The sequence below is a fragment of the Oryx dammah genome, unplaced genomic scaffold (genome assembly GCF_014754425.2).
Source record: "Oryx dammah isolate SB20612 unplaced genomic scaffold, SCBI_Odam_1.1 HiC_scaffold_8, whole genome shotgun sequence".
NCBI lineage: Eukaryota > Metazoa > Chordata > Mammalia > Artiodactyla > Bovidae > Oryx > Oryx dammah.
Genome location: NW_024070192.1, coordinates 12,537,878 through 12,556,970, shown reverse-complemented (window position 1 = coordinate 12,556,970; position 19,093 = coordinate 12,537,878). Strand labels below are relative to the sequence as shown.

General features: G+C 44.9%; 1 protein-coding gene across 1 annotated transcript in view; it reads right to left on the bottom strand.

Annotated features, from left to right (window-relative positions):
* The window catches only part of FOXK2 (forkhead box K2), a gene marked incomplete at its 5' end in the record, with an annotated part of 51,545 nt that extends 32,452 nt beyond the window's left edge, over positions 1 to 19,093 (bottom strand). Inside the window, one exon of the mRNA XM_040244326.1 lies at positions 18,732 to 19,093. Coding sequence (XP_040100260.1) covers positions 18,732 to 19,093 — 362 coding nt within the window. The remainder of the gene's footprint in view (positions 1 to 18,731) is intronic.

Below are 19,093 nucleotides of genomic sequence, written 5' to 3'. Positions count from 1 at the left end.
GAACAGAGTCACGGCTATCCACACAACAGACCCTGACTTCTGTGCCCTCACAGTCACCCAGCACAGCTGACGTCTGTTGAGTCTACATGCTATCCCGTCGCTGGGCTTCCAGACTGTGACCCAAGAAGCTGTGGTTTGTGGTAATAGCATATTCTATAGTTTGTATTTCTCCTCTCCTGGGAAGAGTATCTGTCCCATCCTACATGTATCAATATTCACACAGAACAGTATGTCCCAACCATGTTCCCAGAGCATAGCACTGAGTGTCCTGACACCCAGCACAGGCCCAGCTGTGCTGCAAAGGGCCCCAGCTCTCTGCTGCTCACACCAAAGGGCTGGGTCCAGCTTCTGCCATCCACTCACCCCATGAACACGGCTGCTCTGCGCCACTTTTCCCTCACTCTGGGGTCCAGGCCGATGCAATGACCTCACTGAGGACACTGATGGTTTCCAGACAGACAGAATAAATGAGTCCTGTGGTCACGCCTGCAGTCAACGGGCAGGAGGGGCCCCAGCGAGAACCCTCCTTACACAACATCACCTCCTTAGTGTTAGCAATCCCAAGAGACATCTGGAAAAGATCATTTCAAGTCCTTTCAGCTATGCAACTGGCCACAGAGACATCAACTGAGCTGCTCTCCAAGGGAAGAAGTAAGAGGCCAGTTACTCTGTCACTCACCTATGACAGCTGACGAGAATCTACTATGAAGAGGAAGAGAATCCGATCCTTTAATCTCAGGATTGGCAAAGGAAAGACTGTGATAATAAAAATAATGTGTCACACAGGGTGGACAGAGCTCTGAGGCCATCAGTGACTTGGGGTGGGTAGCAGTGACTGCCAAGGAGGAGGGCAGCAGGATCAGTTACACCCAATGGTGGGTTGGGAGGTGGGGGGAAGTAAGGAAATGAGTGAGGAGGTTCCCAAGCAGCCGAGGTGTGTGGTGTTCACACCGCAAGGGTCTATGAGGACAGAGAGGAGATGAGGTCTGATTGGCTTGGGAGACGGAAATAGAAATGACCCTGCTGACACACCCACGTGTGCAGCACCCAGGGGAGGAGACCGCAGGACGACTAGCTTCACAGTCTGGCTTCTGACTGAGGGAGCGTTGCTACCAGTTACTGAGGTGCAGGTGGATGGGGTGGATGAGGAACAGGCAATGTGTAAGTGGACACATGGCCTTTGAGGTGCCCATTCCCCGCAATCCCAGAGGGGGCATCCAACCAGCGCTTCCTGAACCTAGACAGAGACACACTTGGTGTCCTCAGTGGTTAAGAGGGTACATTCGCCACATCTCAGAAGGAGCCTAAAAAATTCAGCTCGCAAGCCTGGTATTAGAGAACAGCCTTCAGAACTCAAGCAAGCATCACCTTGAAGGAGGAACCCTATCATGGGAGTTTTGACCACGTGCTCCAGTCCCAACTCAGCTACAACGACAAGCCATGCCTCTTTATCTTTTGCAAAAATGGAAGAAAAATTCCTCTTCTTTCCAAGCCCTATGCAGGCTTAGCCAAAAAGGCACTTTAAATGGACCCATGTATACGTTTTCATCATTCTCTTCTACTAGTTCCTCTAATTTATAACAGAAAGATTGAAACTTTTACTACAACCTTTAATAGATTGTGGCTCTTAACAGTCATATCTGTCAGTGACTGATAAACCACCCCCCACCCCAGGCTGCCTTTTCTGTGGCTCCAGGAGCAACACGTCCACACCACCAGTCAGTCCTGCCCGCTGGTCACCCTGAGCTGCCACCACATGGGTCTGAATGGGCCACCCAGAGCCTAGCAGGCACTCCCTTCATCCCAGAAGAGGGTGTGTGGAGTGGAGCTCACCAGCTTATGAGAGGGCTTCCCTCAGAGGAAGTGGCTTTGGGAGGCCAGTGTCACCCATCAAAGACAGCAAGTCACAGGTCAAGAACCTGACCCAGTTTAAGATGGGTTAGGATGATGAAGGCCATACTGGGAGGAGCCTGGAAACCTAAACAGTCCATGCGTTTCTTTGCTGGACCTCAGCAGTAAACCTCAAGCAACATCTACTATTACCTCAGCTTGACTTCTTACCCTGACAAACACGAACACATTCTATGAAAATTCATGAAACACAATGGTGTTTTTATTAAAGGAGCTCACACTATTGTAGGTTTTGTTGGGTTTAGCATGAGTTTCTAGCCGGAGCCTCAAAAGCCTGATTCTGTAAGACACCTGCAACCTGAGTTCAGGTCCTGGCCTGTGAGTTTCATCTTTGAGTGAAGAACTTTCATTCCATGTTTAGCCTTGAGGTGACTTGGAAACCACACAGCACGTGAGTAGACAGGGGCACTGTGGACATGTGGGTCGTTAGTGAGTCAGAGAGAAGCTGTGCTCAGAAGGGCCCACACGTAAGGCTGAATTTTGTAGCCATTACCTGAGTCTGTGTTATGTAAGTGAGGCCCAACAGGTCAATGGACTGCAGCTGTGGGCTTGGAAGCTCAGCTCACACACATCTTGCCTCTTGCAACCCCTTCCCCTCCACAAACACCCACTGTCCATGCAGTCCTGGACAGGGGCACCTTGGGCACCTGGGAGAGTCTGCACTTGCCCCACGAGTACACTTCCACCTAAAAAAGCTTGGTATCAAATAACAAAAATACCACAGCAGGTTGAGAGAAACTACAGAAGAAATGAAAAGCTTTTGCAGTACAGTATTATTAAGTTTATTATTATTATTATTAAGTTTCAAGTGAATGACACAGTGATTCACAATTTTTAAAGACAGGTTCCGTTTACGGTTATTATAAAACACTGGCTATATTCTCTCTGCTGTACAATACATCCTTATAGATTTTTGCAGCATTCTTAATCCACAGTTTCATTTTGCACAAGACCCCATACAGTATGGAGCTGGGCTTGTACCCTAAGGTACTAGTATACTAGGAAATGGTACATTTCCATAGGCAGATCTGCCTTTGTGCCCACAGGCCAGGAAGGCTTGACTCCAGAAGCATTCCTGACCCAATTTAGAGGGCTGGTGTCAGGTCTTCCAGCAACACATGTGACAAGCACCTTCACAATTGCTTCTGAGTTTTTCTTTGGTTTGGAGAAAAATTTTGTCTGTTGGCCATCTGTTGCACTGTGATTCCATTAATGAAGGTACTGGAAAGAACTACCTTATCTACTACTCTGAGTGGCAATTTGCTGTTTAGGGGAGGCTGACTCAGGAGCACATCCATTTAAAATCCTGATGCCAGGCTGAGGGTGAGGGTAGTATTGGATATCAGTGTAGCCAATGTGATGCTTTGTGCTTCCAGCAGTTTGACAAAAAAAAAAGTACAAATTCTACTTTAATTTCCAGTTATTCAAAACATGTTCTAGACTAACAAAGATTTCCACCAGTATAGAAATAATCCCATGTGCCTGCTCTCACCTGGATCACAAGTCACCACGCCCACGCTCTGAGTGCAGATGGCTGGGCCATCCGGCCATGTCACTGACAGTAGCAGCAGACAGGCACACTAAGCATACGGCAGGAGCTCAGAGAAGCGGTTACTCCTCTGAGGTAGGACTACTGAGATTACCCCAAACTTGCCCAAATAACATTCACACGAAACCAAAGCAGGCTCTCCAACAGAAACCTCACTAAGACAAAACTCATAAGCAGAGCCGTGCACAGGGCCTGGGCTCCCTCCTTCCTCTCCCCAGTTCACAGCAATTTCTTTTGCCAGTGCAGAAGAGCAACAGCCTCCCAATATTTTTGATTGCATGCTTCTAAGTGAAAAATTAAGCAGGAATCAAAATATGAATAATATATAATCAAGAAATGAAAAGGAAAGGGACAGAATCAGAGAAATATTCCCAATACACACAATTTACAGCTGACTTGCGTTTAGGATATATAAAGAATTCTTAAAATAAAAACACAAACCTATTAAAAACGATCAAAGAGAAATTCACTGAAGAAGATACAGGAATGGGTAACAAGCACATCAAGAGATGTTCAACATCATTAGTAATGCAAATCAAAGACCATGATACCACTGCACATCCACAGAATATAGTATTAAAAAACTGACAAATCAAGGGCTGGCAAGGTTACAGAGCAACTAGAACTCTCCCACGCTGCTGGTAAGACTATAAAATGGTGGGACTGCTTTGGGAAAGTCTGTCAGCTTCTTAGTAAAGCCACTTCACCCTCAGGTGTTTGACCAAGAGAAATGAGACCCTCTGTCCACACACTCTTTCACAAATGTTCACAGCCATACCATGCCCAACAGTCCAACCTGGAAAAGACCCAGGTGTCCAGCAATAGGTGAATGAATCAACCAATGATGTTAAGTCTATACAAAAGAATACTTCTCAAATATCAATCAACAATCACAAAGGGAAAAAATTGCCCAAACAAGCAACATGGATGAATCTCAAAAACATGTTAATCAAAAAAAGCCAAACTGAGGAGTATACACTGCATAATTTCTTAAGAAATCCTAGGAAAGATACAACTAGTCTAGTGATGAAAAGCAGGGCATTCAGTTTCAGAAGAGGGGCAAAAGGGCAGGAGAGAGATTCTGGGAGACAGAAACCTTCTCTTACTTTGAACTGGGGTTTCCGTTACACAGATATAAGTACCCATCAAAACTCTTTCAAAGGTACTCTTAAAAGAGTTTTGTTTTATCCTATTAAAGTGTATCTCAGAAAACGTTTTTTAAAAGAAAAAATTAAAATGGCAATAATACGTTCACATACGTATAAATTATATTACTGTATTACACACTAAAAAACACAAAAATAGCAACCAAACAGGATGAGAAAAACAATCAGAAGTATATCTTCTTCCAGCTCTAAAAGATCACCTTGATCTCTTTCTGGAGTAAGTATACACACACACACACATTCTAGAGACTAATATACTAAAGAAAACATTGCCTTTGTTTTACCTCTGAGGTTCCAAACAAAAGGAATACAGTGTCTAGAACGGAGGCATTTTCTTTTTGCTATATTGAGATATAAAATGGTTTAGGTTTAAGGTGTACGATATAATGATAAACGCATATAGTGCAAAGATTAGCATAGAAACATTAGTTAGTATCCATCAATTCATTATAGTTACAGTTTGTGTATGTGTTGAGAACTTTTAAAAGTTACTGTCTTAGTACTCTTGCCTGGAAGATCCCATGGACGGAGGAGCCTGGTAGGCGCCAGTCCATGGAGTCGCTGGGAGTCGGACACGACTGAGCGACTTCACTTTCACTTTTCACTTTCATGCACTGGAGAAGGAAATGGCAACCCACTCCAGCACTCTTGTCTGGAGAATCCCAGGGATGGGGGAGCCTGGTGGGCTGCCGTCTATGGGGTCACACAGAGTCGGACACGACTGAATCGACTTCTTAGCAGCAGCAGCAACTTTCAAATTTATGAACAGTATTATTACCTACAGACGTACCATGTTGCACATTATACCCCTAGGACCTATTTATCTTATAGCTAGAAGTTTGTAATGTTGACCCCCATCCTCCTTAACCCACTTCCTCCATCCTATGTTTTATAAATCACTGATAAAACTGCCAATTACATAGCAAAAAGAGATATGATTGGATCAAGTTCCTTATTAAATGGAGAGTTTTTACATACGTTCAACCCTGGAGTAAGGCATTCCATTCTTAAGGGCACTGTATAAAACGATAACTTTTATTTTATGGGTAGAAAAACAAAGGCATAATCCATAAGGTATGTGCTCTGACACTGCACAGTTCTCATGCAGTGTCACCGGCTACCACACCTCAGGCTTCTTATCAGGTGAGCTGCACACAGGAGGTGTGCATTCACTCAATCTGTAGGAAAGTCTTCTCAAAATACTCTGCTGAATGGCTAATATGCACACGAAAAGATCAACATCATCAATCACCAGAGAAATGCAAATTAAAACCATAATACAATATACCAAAACATACCCATTGAAAACCTAAAATGAAAAAGAGAAAATGCCAATGCTGATGAAGCTGTGAAGACACCTGAACTCCATCTTACTCAGTGTCAGAGAGGTGTAAATGCAGAAAGCGCTTTTCCAGAGTGGTTGTCCCTGCGAAAGCTGGACACACACGCATCGATGGAGAGCCGCTGGAGCCCACCCAGCAGACACGTGCACGTGCTTGTCAAAACACAGCTACCAGAGTCTCAATCGACTATTCAACTAAAAGTCTTCCAACTTAAAAGACTCACAGCAGCATTATCCATTATAACAGCCTAAAATAAAGCTACCTAAATGTCCACCTATGGCAGAATATCAAATTGGTGTATATTCACATTATTAAACATAGCAATGACAATGAATGATCCACAGCTAAGTACAAAAATGTGGGCTAATCTCAGAAACATTTTATTCAGTGAAAAGGCAACACCACCTTCTGAACTCCATTCTGTATAACTCCATGTACATGAAACCAAAAGAAAACAAACATTCTACAATTTAGAACTCAGGATCATGGTTCTGTGGCTGGGAAGAACACATGGCAGGCTTCTAGAAGGGTGTTGACAGTGCAGTGTTTCTTAACTCAGGGCAGGTTACACTGTGGGTTCTCATTAAGCTTTATACTTAGGATCTGTATCGTAGATAATACTAAAAACAAAAATATGAACAAACTGTGGAGGGTGACAAGACTAGAGACCAACTAAGAAAGTACTCCAGAAGGCCAGGTGGAAAATACCTAAGGCAAGAGCTATGCAGCAGAAAGGGTGAGGGATGGATCTGAGAAATGTCCAAGTGGAGTGAAGGGGACAGATAAATAACTGTATGAGTTCAGCAAAGCAGAGCAGACTGCAGAGAGGGTGCGCCCTGGTCCCAGATGGACATCAGCTCATAGGAGGAAAGGAGGACACTTGAGCAGAGAGAAACAGCAGGACTGCAGACTTCAGGCCTGACATACCAGGATCTGACTCAAGTGTATAATATTTACCTATTTATTAGGCTATGTCGGGTCTTCACTGCGGCACATGGGATCTATCTTACATCATGGGGAATATTTCCTTGGAGTGTTCAGTTCAGTTCACTCTTTGTGACCTCATGGACTGCAGCACGCCAGGACTCCCTGTCCATCATCAACTCCCAGAGTTTACTCAGACTCACGTCCTTTGAGTTGGTGATGCCATCCAACCATCTCATCCTCTGTCGTCCCCTTCCCCTCCCATCTTCAATCTTTCCCAGCATCAGGGTCTTTTCAAATGAGTCAGCTCTTCACATCAGGTGGCTAAAGTATTGGAGTTTCAGCTACAGCATCAGTCCTTCCAATGAATATTCAGGACTGATTTCCTTTAGGATGGACTGGTTGGATCTCCTTGCTGTCCAAGGGACTCTTGGGCGTTTTCTCCAACACCACAGTTCAAAAGCATCAATTCTTCAGCACCAGCTTTCTTTATAGTCCAACTCTCACATCCATACTTGACTACTGGAAAAACCTTGACTAGACGGACCTCTGTTGGCAAAGTAATGTCTCTGCTTTTGAATATGCCAAGTTGGTCATAACTTTCCTTCCAAGGAGTAAGTGTCTTTTAATTTCATGGCTGCAGTCACCATCTGCAGTGATTTGGGAGCCCCCCCAAAAAAAGGCTGTCACTGTTTCCATTGTTTCCCCATCTATTTGCCATGAAGTAATGGGACCAGATGCCATGATCTTAGTTTTCTGAATGTTGAGCTTTAAGCCAACTTATTCACTCTCCTTTCTCACTTTCATCAAAAGGCTCTTAAGTTCTTCTTCGCTTTCTGCCATAAGGGTGGTGTCATCTGCATATCTGAGGTTACTGCTATTTCTCCCGGCAATCTTGATTCCTTGGAGTGTACAGACTCTCTGACAGGGGCATGTGGGCTAAGAGTGTGGGCTCAGTTTTGCAGTGCTTTGGCTTACTTGCTCCACAGCACGTGGGATCTCAGTTCCCCATGTCCCTGGTTCTAGGGAGCAGAACCTATCTTATTCCCAATTTATTGCATATTTCTGTTCCAACCCATCTGGGGGCTACCTGAAGGGTGATGCAGGCACCTTTTTGTTTTGCCTACCTCAGAACTCAAGCTGAAAAAGCTTGAGAACACTGAAAGTGAAATTTGAGTCAGAGCCTGTGGCAAAAAAATTATAGTCCAAACACACAATACACAGCCTAAGGCAATAGCTGGGGAGAGTTTTTCTGGGAAGTGAGGACCTTCAAAAGTAACAGGGTATGGGACTTCCCTGGTGGTACAGTGGCGAAGAATCCACCTGCCAATGCAGGGGAAACAGCTTGATCCCTGGTTCCAGAAGATCCCACACGCCATGGGGCAACTAAATCTCCATGTCATGACTATTATACTTAGCTACTAAAGCCCATGTGCCTAGAGTCTGTGCTCCACAAGAGAAGCCACCGCAACGAGAAGCTCATGCACCAGAACTAGAGAGTAGCCCCCAAGAGCCAAAACCAGAGAAAGCCTGAGTGCAGCAAGTTAGACCCAGTGAAGCCAATAATAAATAAATAAAGTTTAAAAAACAGACACAAAAGGAAAGGAGAAAATAATCTAAACAGCTGACTACAACAAAATCAACATAAAAGAAGGCAACTGGGGAGGAAATGAGGGACCAAAAAACTCTAAGACAGAGAAAAGAAAACAAATAGCAAAAGGGCAGAGTCCCTCCTTATCAATAATTACTTTAAATGTAAATGGATTAAACTCTCCAATCAAAATACTTCAGACAAGAAATTTAAGATGTTTTCTTCAGAGAACAAACATTAATATTCATTCAGCAACTCTCCTGCATCAGCCAAGGGTGATCCATACATCTCCATGAAGTTGATTCAATAATATCCATGTTTATAGAAGAGGACAGTGAGGTTAAGAGATTAGACAGCTCAGACACCGGGGTAAGGGCTTGTGCCTTCCCTCACCCAGAGCGATGCTATGACACTGCTCCAGTAGACTAATGAGCATGCAGTGCCCTGCCTGGTCATTCTCAGCCCACCCCGAACCTTTCCTACAAGGAGAGGTCTATGGAGAATAACACAGAGGGGAGTAACAAGCATCTTCTGGGATGTGATCCTTATAGTGAAGCCCCTGGGAAGTTGCCCTCCACAGAACGGGGAGAAGACCCAGGCTGACCCAGTGCCTACTGGACACCAGGAGCTGAGGGACACTCAACCAACCTTCCGAGTAGAGCTCCACTCCCACCTACAGACAATGCAGTGACTCTCAGAGGTTGGGTCAGACGCCTAAACAGAATGCCGTTCCAATGGTCTGAGGTGGCCTCCGATAACTATTCATATAACCAAGGCTTGGCGCACTACTCTAACAAACAATGGCTCTAAGTATAGAAGCCGGTCCTTTAACAAAAGTGGTCAAATTGCCATTCCCAAAACACTAAAATAATTTTAAAAATTTATTTATAAAGACAAAGTTCTTCCCATTAGAGATACGCAGGAAAAGAAATCCTAAACACTGAATGCCTAGTTACTAGAACTCACATATGTTATAAAGAAATAGATATTTTTCAAAACTGTGACTAATGTAAATTTGCATCAACAAGAACATGGACACTCTGAAAAACAACTTTTAAGAGAGAATAAAATAAAAAGTTGGTGGCAAATAAGATACAACTTTGAGAGGCAGAGTAGGAGTGGGAGTCGGGCCACTTCATCAGGAAAGGATGCGCTCTGGATCAGGCAATCCCAGAAGGGCCTCCCAGGCCTCTGCAAAAGTCCTCAGCCACAAGAACCACCAGCAGCCTGGCCCTCCTCCAGCCCAAGGCATGTGGCCACAGGAGTCAGGATCTGTGGGAGAAGTCACGACATATTTGCAGGGACGTAGGTACAACCAGCTCCACCTGTCCAGTGTGGAGCAACACTTAAGAACAGAACACTACATGGTCTGACTTGCTCCTAGAACAGATCTATAGGTTACCATGCAGCATGATCAATGCACATCAGCAAGGACATTTTTATTTAACTACAGGAACTTCTGTTCACATGTATCCAGGCTTCCCCTATATGTATCAATCCCCCTCCATGTATCAATCAACTTTAAAAAAACACATAATTCAAAACCAAAAAGGCCACTTAGGGTGGTCAATATAAACAAGAAGAAAATGCAGTGAATTGTAGAATCAAAGAAAGAATTTAATTTTAACTGTTCTAAACTGTTTCCTTTGGTGCAGTATCTCCAAATACAAACCTCGAAGCCTATAAACAAATTCACCAACAGACCCTTGAGGCCTTTCACTGTCCTGGCACTACCCAAGGTCACTGAAGGTCACGGGCTACATTTCCAGTAAGTGTACAACCTGCGAGTGAATGAGCCCAGCCCACAGAACACTGGAGTGCCAAGGTCCAGGATGCGTGCGATGTTTAAAACACACGCGGGCACGTCCAGTGGGAGACTAGGCAGAGTGGGGACACAAGACTCAAGGAGGAACCGGAATGGACAGTTCACATTTACACCAATCTTCTTCAGCTCAAACAGCTGTAAAACTGATGCTCATAATCCCAACATCCTCCAAAAGTTTAGAAATAGCAAAAACATAGCATTTTTAATATATCATTTTTGCACTCAAAACGCTATTACAGTCTGAAAAAGACCAGAAAAACACAAAATCAGTCTCCGATCTACTTGTTTAGGGTTTTCTGTAGCCCGTCTGTTTAAGTCAAAAGACAAGTTTCATACTGCTGATTGTGGGAGACTAAATAAATACCATGAGAAAACAGCATCCCTCTGACAGCAGCCTTTCACAGTGTGGCTGTAGTGACACTAACTCACACTCCCTCACACCATCAGTTCACTTTCCAGGAGAACCAAGACCACAAAAAACCGGAACAACTCCACTAGAACAGCTCAATGTTTTTCGCATTAACCATAAACGTTTGTTCAGTAATTTGATCAACCTAACTAAAGAAACTGGATACACGTGAGCATACACATTCCACGGTGGGAACATCAGTCTACTCCCGAGTACTAAGACCGATCTCCTTACAACCCAAGTAAGATTTGGGATTGCCTCCTGGGAGTGTCCTTCCAAAGTTGCAAAGTGAGAGATTCTATGCCAGACCTCTCCACCTCAAGCTTCGTTTCAGAAAGGCACTGCCAATGAATGAGAAACAAATGGTACCTTCAAGATTTAAACAGGTACCATTGTAAGTTATTAAAACTCACTGTCTATGGGGCTAGGAATCACATCCCACTGTTACTGCTACGATCACTGTGCTCCAGGGTCTGCACCATCCTACCACTGATGCTTGGGGTGGTATTATTCTCTGTTGAAGGAGGACTATCCTTCAAAATCATAGGATTTTTACCACATCCCTGGCCCCAGCCCACTAGGTGCCAGTTGCATCCAGTGCCAGTTGCACCAACCTAACATGTTGCCAAATATCCTGGGGAAGGGAAGGGTATGCCAGTGACAGTCACTGTCGTACTCTGATCTCTTTCAATGGGTAAGATCCAGAAGCATTCTGCAGACACCAAACTGCAGCAAAGGCCCAACGATGTCTAATATCCCTATAGAATTCTCAGCAGATCACCAAGCATATACTCCAGGAATTGAGGCATGCTAGGCAAAGCAGCTTCCCACGAGGTGCCTTCTAATCTCCCCACAGCCGTTTCCCGGGATGATGGCAGTAACACCTTGTCTTGGTGCTCAAGTTGCTTCGAATCACGGAAATGGCAATGCATGCCTTCAACCTGTCCTGACGCATTGTGTTTCATTAGCAAATTCAAACAATTCTCATTAAAAACTGGGACCAGAAGTGGGAGATGACTTACTGTATTATCATGTAAGATATTGTAAGCTGCTCCAAGGGCTTCCCAGGCGGCTCAGTGGTGAAGAATCTGCCTGCCAACGCAGGAGCCGCAGATTCGACCTCTAGGTCAGGAAGATCCTCTGCAGGAGGAAATAGCAACCCACTCCAGTATTCTTGCCAGGATAACCCAAGGACCAGAGGAGTCTGGCGGGCTACAGTCCATAGGGTCGCAAAGAATCGGACACGACTGAGTGACTGCGCACAAAATTCTCCAAAATCCAAACATAAAAGAAAGCAGGAGCTACACAAAAATGTTAAACAGATAAGAATACCATCCAAGATGCTAACAGCTTTGATTAAAAGCGTCCTTATTTTAGGGACTTCCTGGTGGTTAAGAGTCCACCTTCCAATGCAAGGGATGCAGGTTCGATCCCTGATTGGGGAACCAAGATCCCACATGCTGCAGAGCAACAATTAAGCCCATGTACTGCAATGAAGACTCAACACTCTCAAATTTAAAAAAAAGAGTAATAATAATATTTTTTAAAGCTTCCTTATTTTATTTTTTTAAAGCTTCCTTATTTTAGAAACCCTTTTTTTTCTTTTCCATTAAAAAAAAATAAGTTTTTCCTCAGCAAAACAAGAACTGCTGAATTTTCACAATGGAAAAATTTCCTGTTACTCTATAGTCTCATCTTCTGGAATATTTCCACCAATTACGAAGCTATCCTGTGCTTCTGCAACTGTGGATCTAGATGCGACCTGCTGATGAACAGGGGACCATAAGCGAGGGAACCACATCTAACCAGAATCCTGTCACTAAATGATCAACATCTGAGAATATTAAAACAACAGTAATGTCCTAAATCAGTAGCCAACAAGCACACGTATATATGCATCAAGTAATGATGGTTACGTACCATTACCAGAGGATACAACCTCAAGCAGGACCTTCCCTACCCTGGAGGACTAACAGAGGAGAAAGTCAAGCAAGAAGACAAGTTGTAGCACAAGGTGATGAGGAGGGAACATTAACATTTAACCTTGCCCTCCAGAATGGGCTCCTTGACCTACCACTTCTAGTGGGTCCAGAGCACTTCTGAATGCCTGAAAAGCACGGAGCTGCCCTTTGAGGCCTGCAAGGGAGCCCAGCTTCAGGTCCTCTCTGCCTTTAAGAAAGACAGCATGGATTTTCCTGGTGGTCCAGTGGTTGATAATCTGCCTTCCAGTGCAAGGGACACGGGTTTGATCCCTGGTCTGGGAAATTTTCACATGCTGCAGAGCAACTAAGCCTGCGCTCTGCAACTACTGAGCCCAAGCACCCAGAGCCCGTGCTCTGTAACAAGAGAAGCCACCGCAATGACAAGCCTGCGCAGGGCAACTAAAGGGCAGCCCCCACGCACCACAAGGAGAGAAAGCCCTCGCAGCAATGAGAGCCAGCCCAGCCAAGAATATAAACAAACGAGAAATAAAGAGCCCATGGCCCAAATCTCAAAAGTATGGATGGTTTGTTACACTTCAATAAAAAGGCAATTTTAAAAAGAAAAACAGTAAATTGCAAAGTTCTTTGACTGGACAGAGAAGCCACCCTTCATTAACAAAATAACAGTTTGGCCAATGACATTAAAGAACAAGAATTCTTCAAATCAGACCACAAACAGGACAGGACTTTTAACCAGTTCCCTTTCCTGACTTTGCCCCAAGGCAGAGGCACTTTTTCTTTCCCCCTGAAACAGGGAAGGTTTGTGGTGAAGTTGACATACTGGAGTGGGGCGGAACCAGAACGGAGGCTCTAGGAGAGAGGGCACCCCGAAACAGACCTCTCCTGGCTCAGCCTGGCTTTATCTTCAGGTACTGGTGGGGAAAGACAACTTTTCTCGGCTAAAGAAATTTCAAACTTTGCTCACTACTCCCAGAGGCCTTTCATCAATCTACTGCGTGCACGTGTGTGGAGCTATGAGCAAGTTGGAGAGTGCTGGCCCCTTGAGGACATTTTCACCATGTCACATTTCCTGGGACATTAGATCTCCACAGGCCCCTCCATACCAGGACACTGTGATAAAATACAAGCAGCCCCTGATGTCTGGCAAGGGCAAGGGCACGGGCCTGGTGCTAATTATGCCACACAAGGTCAGTTATTATCCCTGTTAAAAGTGAGGGAACTAAAACAGGTTAAGTAGCAGGGCTGGAATCTGACTCCAGTCTGCCCAGCCCCAGTGCCCATTCTTGCTTTCTCCTGATACCATTGGTTGCACACAAATGACCACTACAGGTGACAGGTCCCATCAGGGAGCCCTGTTTCTCAAAATGTGTTAGAAATTCAAACTATTTGAAAGTCAAAAGCTACTCCTTAAGTAAACATTTTAAATGAACAGAGTTCTACCACTACAAAACTTACTAAGCACTAGTAAAGTACATGGGTGGAGGAGCCTGGTAGGCTGCAGTCCATGGGGTCGCTAAGAGTCAGACAGGACTAAGTGACTTCACTTTCACTCTTAACTTTCACGCATTGGAGAAGGAAATGGCAACCCACTCCAGTATTCTTGCCTGGAGAATCCCAGGGACGGGGGAGCCTGGTGGGCTGCCGTCTATGCGGTCGCACAGAGTCGGACACAACTGAAGTGACTTAGCAGCAGCAGTAAAGTACAAGTAAGCTGGTTATTGGGTTATTTTTAACACAGTAAAGAAAGTTTTATGCTAAAATGGCTGCACTATGCTCCCAACATCTACAAATTAGGGATAATAGAAATGTATCTCAATTTGCCAAATGAATAAACATTGTAGCTTTAAAAAAATACATAGTGGCTCTTAAAAGCAACTAATTTGTACCTGAGCACTTTTTAAAGTGCAAAGCACCTCTGCTCTGCTATGGATTTGCCATTACATGTTGCCCACTTCTGGGGACCCCAGCAATCCGGGGCTGCAGCTCTTAGCTCTGCCCACAAGCTGATCAGATAAAATGAAGGTGTTTCAGCCAGTCTGGCAGCCTTGAGACAAGAAAACATGCCAGACCTCACTAATGGCTCTGTTTAGGTCTCCAAAGAAGACATCCTCATTTTATCATCTCCTACTGGGAACTCTATTCTGCTTCTAACCCTCATCTCACCTCTGTCCTTATAATATCTATCCCCTGCCCACAACCACTCCTTATACCTCCACTCTCTCCCTCTCCTTCCCCCAGGAGGCCACACCCTGTCTCCTTCCTCACCCTCCAAAACACCCAACCACCAAGCCCATGGCTTCCCACGGAGGGTGATGTGCGAGGCACTGTCCCTTTCCCACAGCACTCCTCTCTTGGCATTCCCTTCCTACTTCCCTCTTTCAGGGACTGGTATTCTCTGGGAACCTTCATTCTGCCCAATCCCTACCATCTAAGCAGGACAGAGTCCCTGTGAGATCCTTCAGTTTCTTTCCTGGGAGTCTTCACCTGCACAGCTCCAGAAGCCACTGTTTACTCAGTTCTCTCCCATCCTCACCTAACAGGAAGCTCTCTGTGATTTAATGAGAAAGTCTTCAAGTGTGACATTACCAAACTTCATCTGCAAGTTAAAACATGCCACATAAGAGGAGGTGGTGGTGTATCACCAACTGATAGGCAGTTAATGCAGCATAGAAACAGGGTCACTTTTCTAAATAGGTACAATGGTAATTCTGCAGGTTAAGTATCTCTGGGCAATAGTAAATTCAACTTGCTCTGTTTATAAGTCTGGCTATTAGATATTTAGGATCTTACTGATTAAAAAATACATCAAATTCACTTGACATTTCAAAGCACACACAAATGTTAAAGAGTTGCTCATTTTAATTTGTCAGTTCTACTCAGTTTGCTACCAGGGCCACAAGAAGAGCAACAGCAGCAAGCCCAGACTTTCCTGCCTAACAGATCTTCCTAGAACACCTTACTACTCACTCAGGTGCCAGACCAGGTCCTTAGACAAACAGGGATCTTGTTCCTCAAACAAACAACAAAAAAACATTCTTCATTCTCTCGCTGACCACCATGAAAATGCTCCCCCACCAGGCCTAGGTAACTTCACACTCCACAAACCTGTCCCCAGAATCCTTTCCAGCCTGAGTTCTACCTCTCCAGCACCAGGCAGCTGGCCCCAGTCACACCTGCAAGGCCACTCCACATGCCCACTTCAGGAACCTGGCCCAGAGCTCCACAGACAACCTCCTCTCCCAGTCCCAATAAGAGCTGAACTTCCAAGTCAGATGCTCCTGGGGAGGAAAACACTGCATTTCTGAATACCCAGCCCTGCATACTTGGTTACAAATCAAGGATTTTTGGAAATTACTTGTTTTCTGGAAAACCACACACTTGTAACTCTTCATGTGTTCAGCCTACTCCCCCTACCGCCAACACACCCACTCACACAGCAGTCCACACTATGTATGGAACTTACAAACACCATGAAGAAGGTGCTTGTACTTAGATCTTATCCAAACCATTTAAAATACTCATGACAGCCAACACACAGGATCACAGGCCTCATCTTCCTCTATTCCTCCCAAATTAATATTTAGTATTTTAATAAAATAGTGAACCATACTTCAAGTCTAAACTGCTTATGTACTCTTCTAAATTCTCTGTATATAAACTTTAAATACCATAAAGTGCAAATTCATTTTAAAGATGGAATAAAATTATTATTCAAATAAGAGACCATCCAGAGATTGTCTTATTTTTAAAACTCTTCAGTGACTTTTCAATCTAGTAAGCAAGTCTGAAATAAGCACTAAGAATATTTCAACCTCTGGGGACTTCCCTAGTGATTCAGTGGTTAAGACTCCACATTTCCACTGCAGGGGGTATGGGTTCGACCCCTGGTCAGGGGAAACTTAAGACCACTGCATACCTAGTCACTCTAAGTTACAGATGCTTTCAAATGAATACAATTTGATTTTTCAATGTTAAAAAGAACTTAGAACATAAAACTGAGTTTAATCGAAAAAAAAAATTTTTTTAACAGTTTGTCTGCATTTGGCTAGCACCAATCATCTTCACAGTTTCTTCCATTAACCTGTATCTGTTATCCCTTACACTAACAATTCAGAAATAAAGTGAAGTGAAAGTCGCTCAGTCGTGTCTGACTCTTTGTGACCCCATGGACTGTATAGTCCATGGAATTCTCCAGGCCAGAATACTGGAGTGGGTAGCCTTTCCCTTCTCCAGGGGATTTTCCAACCCAGGGATCAAACCCAGGTCTCCCTCATTGCAGGCGGAATTTTTTTTACCAACTGAGCTATGAGGGAAGCCCCAACAATTTAGAAATAATGTCTTACAAAAAGGGAGATACTGCAAAATCCTAACAGTTATCTACTCATCTCACACTATAAAAATGCCAAAACTCCTTTCATGAAAAAACCCACTCCCCTCTGTCAGTACGGGCACAGGTTCCTAGGGCCATAAGAAGTCCAGGGCAGGTAGCAGCCTGGGTGGCCCAAGGACTCTTCCCTGTGCAAGAGCAGGAGATGAAGGCCAGAGGCTTGGCCTCTACTCCACTGCCTTTCTTAATCATCTCATTTAAAGGCTCACTCCACCCCTCAAAAGTCTGAATTCTGCCTCCTCACAGAAAGTCCTTTTATTGCCACGTTTGGTATGTCAACACAAATAAATGGTTCTGGTTGAATGGCAAAAAGACAATTTTCTTTAAAAATCTCAAACTTCTCAGAATAAAATTATAATAATACTCTTTGTTATGGCACCAAATTATGTGCAAAAAACAAACTGCCTAACTAAGAAGCAGCTGTCAGATCTCTATCATTGATTTCAGGTGCTCTATAGTATAAATACACACAAACAGCATTCTGGTTTGAAAAATAACATTATTTGAAACGTTCCCATCAAGGTTTAAAGAATTAGCTGCTACAGCTTTCCAGGATAAGCAGTAACAGCACACGTGTACAAAAGTCAAGGAATAAAGAAAGCAACAAATCTTACCCCATCTCCAACAACCAAAAGCAGTCAAAAATTTCAGTTTGTGGAAGAAGGTTCTACTTAGAAACAATCTCGAAGTCCCTGAAGAATAATTACCATTTCCTAGACAGCAAGTTTGTTTTTCAAGTACACTAAAGGCTAACCTCACAAAATCAGAGAACCAAGCTAAAATGCTCTGTAGTGGGACTGATAGTTCCCCACGAAACTCACTTAATTACATTCTATACGACCTTATAATAATCTCTAAGTAATTAAATGATTTTCCAAAAAGTTATTTTGAAAGTACCTAGTTTTCCCAAAAATTTAGGGTTCAGAGCACAGATTTTAAAATTCATCATGCTTCAAGAGCTTTCACTTTCTAGGCTACAAAAAACACAATAAGAAAAAGAAGTCCTTGGCAGCTTAAGAAACACAGGCTTGTAATAATACACTACTGAAAACAGGTAAAACAAAAAGTAACAGATAATCCACCAACAGTCAAAAACATACAGATTTTTGTTTTGGGCAGTTCCACCAACCAGACCAACGTTTCTAATCCACACTGCCTAACATGCTAGTTATGAAAAATATTGTGCATACTCTCAGAACTGCACAGAGAACCCCAGAAAACCTCAGCCCACGTGGACAGCTGCCTGAGCCTCCAGCTTTGGGAAGGCGAGGGTCGGGGGTCCGGGGCTGGGAACGTAGTCTGCGATTTGGTCGTGGGTACTAAGGATGAAGCCGGGACACTGGGGTCATGGACTGGGATCCTGCCAGGATGATGGAGTCAGGGTCTTAGTCTGATCATAGGGAAGAACAAGGCCAGATATCGAGATCTAGGTCCTGGTTGTGGGAGGATGGACAAGGGCTCGGGATCGGAATGAGGTTTAGAGTCTCTGGGTTCTGACTGTGCCCTACTCGTGGCTAGGACTAGGCGAGGTTCGCTGGCGGGGGGCTGAGTCCCTCCTGGTAGTGGGTACGGGTATGGATCGTGGGTCAGAGTGGATTGAGAGTCGGTTGTCGGAGTCCGAGTCCCGCCGGCCAGGCCGCACCCCCGCCTGCGCCCCCAGGCCCTGGCCCTGGCCCCACTCACACGCGCGGCAGCTGCAGCGGCGGCGCCCCGCGCCTTTGGAACACCCCGTCCACGAACACGCCGTTCTTGCCGAGGCAGCGCAGGTAGAAGTCGCCGCCCGCGTCGGGCCCGGGCTGCGCCGACGGCTCCGGGGCCGCCCCGCCATGGCCGCCGCCGCCCGGGGGCGTGAAGATCTCGAGGTGGCGCCGCGAGATGAAGCTCGAGTGGCCCATGCTCACGTCCACCGAGCCCTGCGACGAGTTGCGCCCGATGGTCACCGAGCGCTTCTTCATCAGGTACTCGAACTCGCGGCCCTCGAGGCGCGCCACGGCCCAGCCGCCCGGCGGCGACCCGCCGCCCGCGCCCCCGCCACCCCCGGCCCC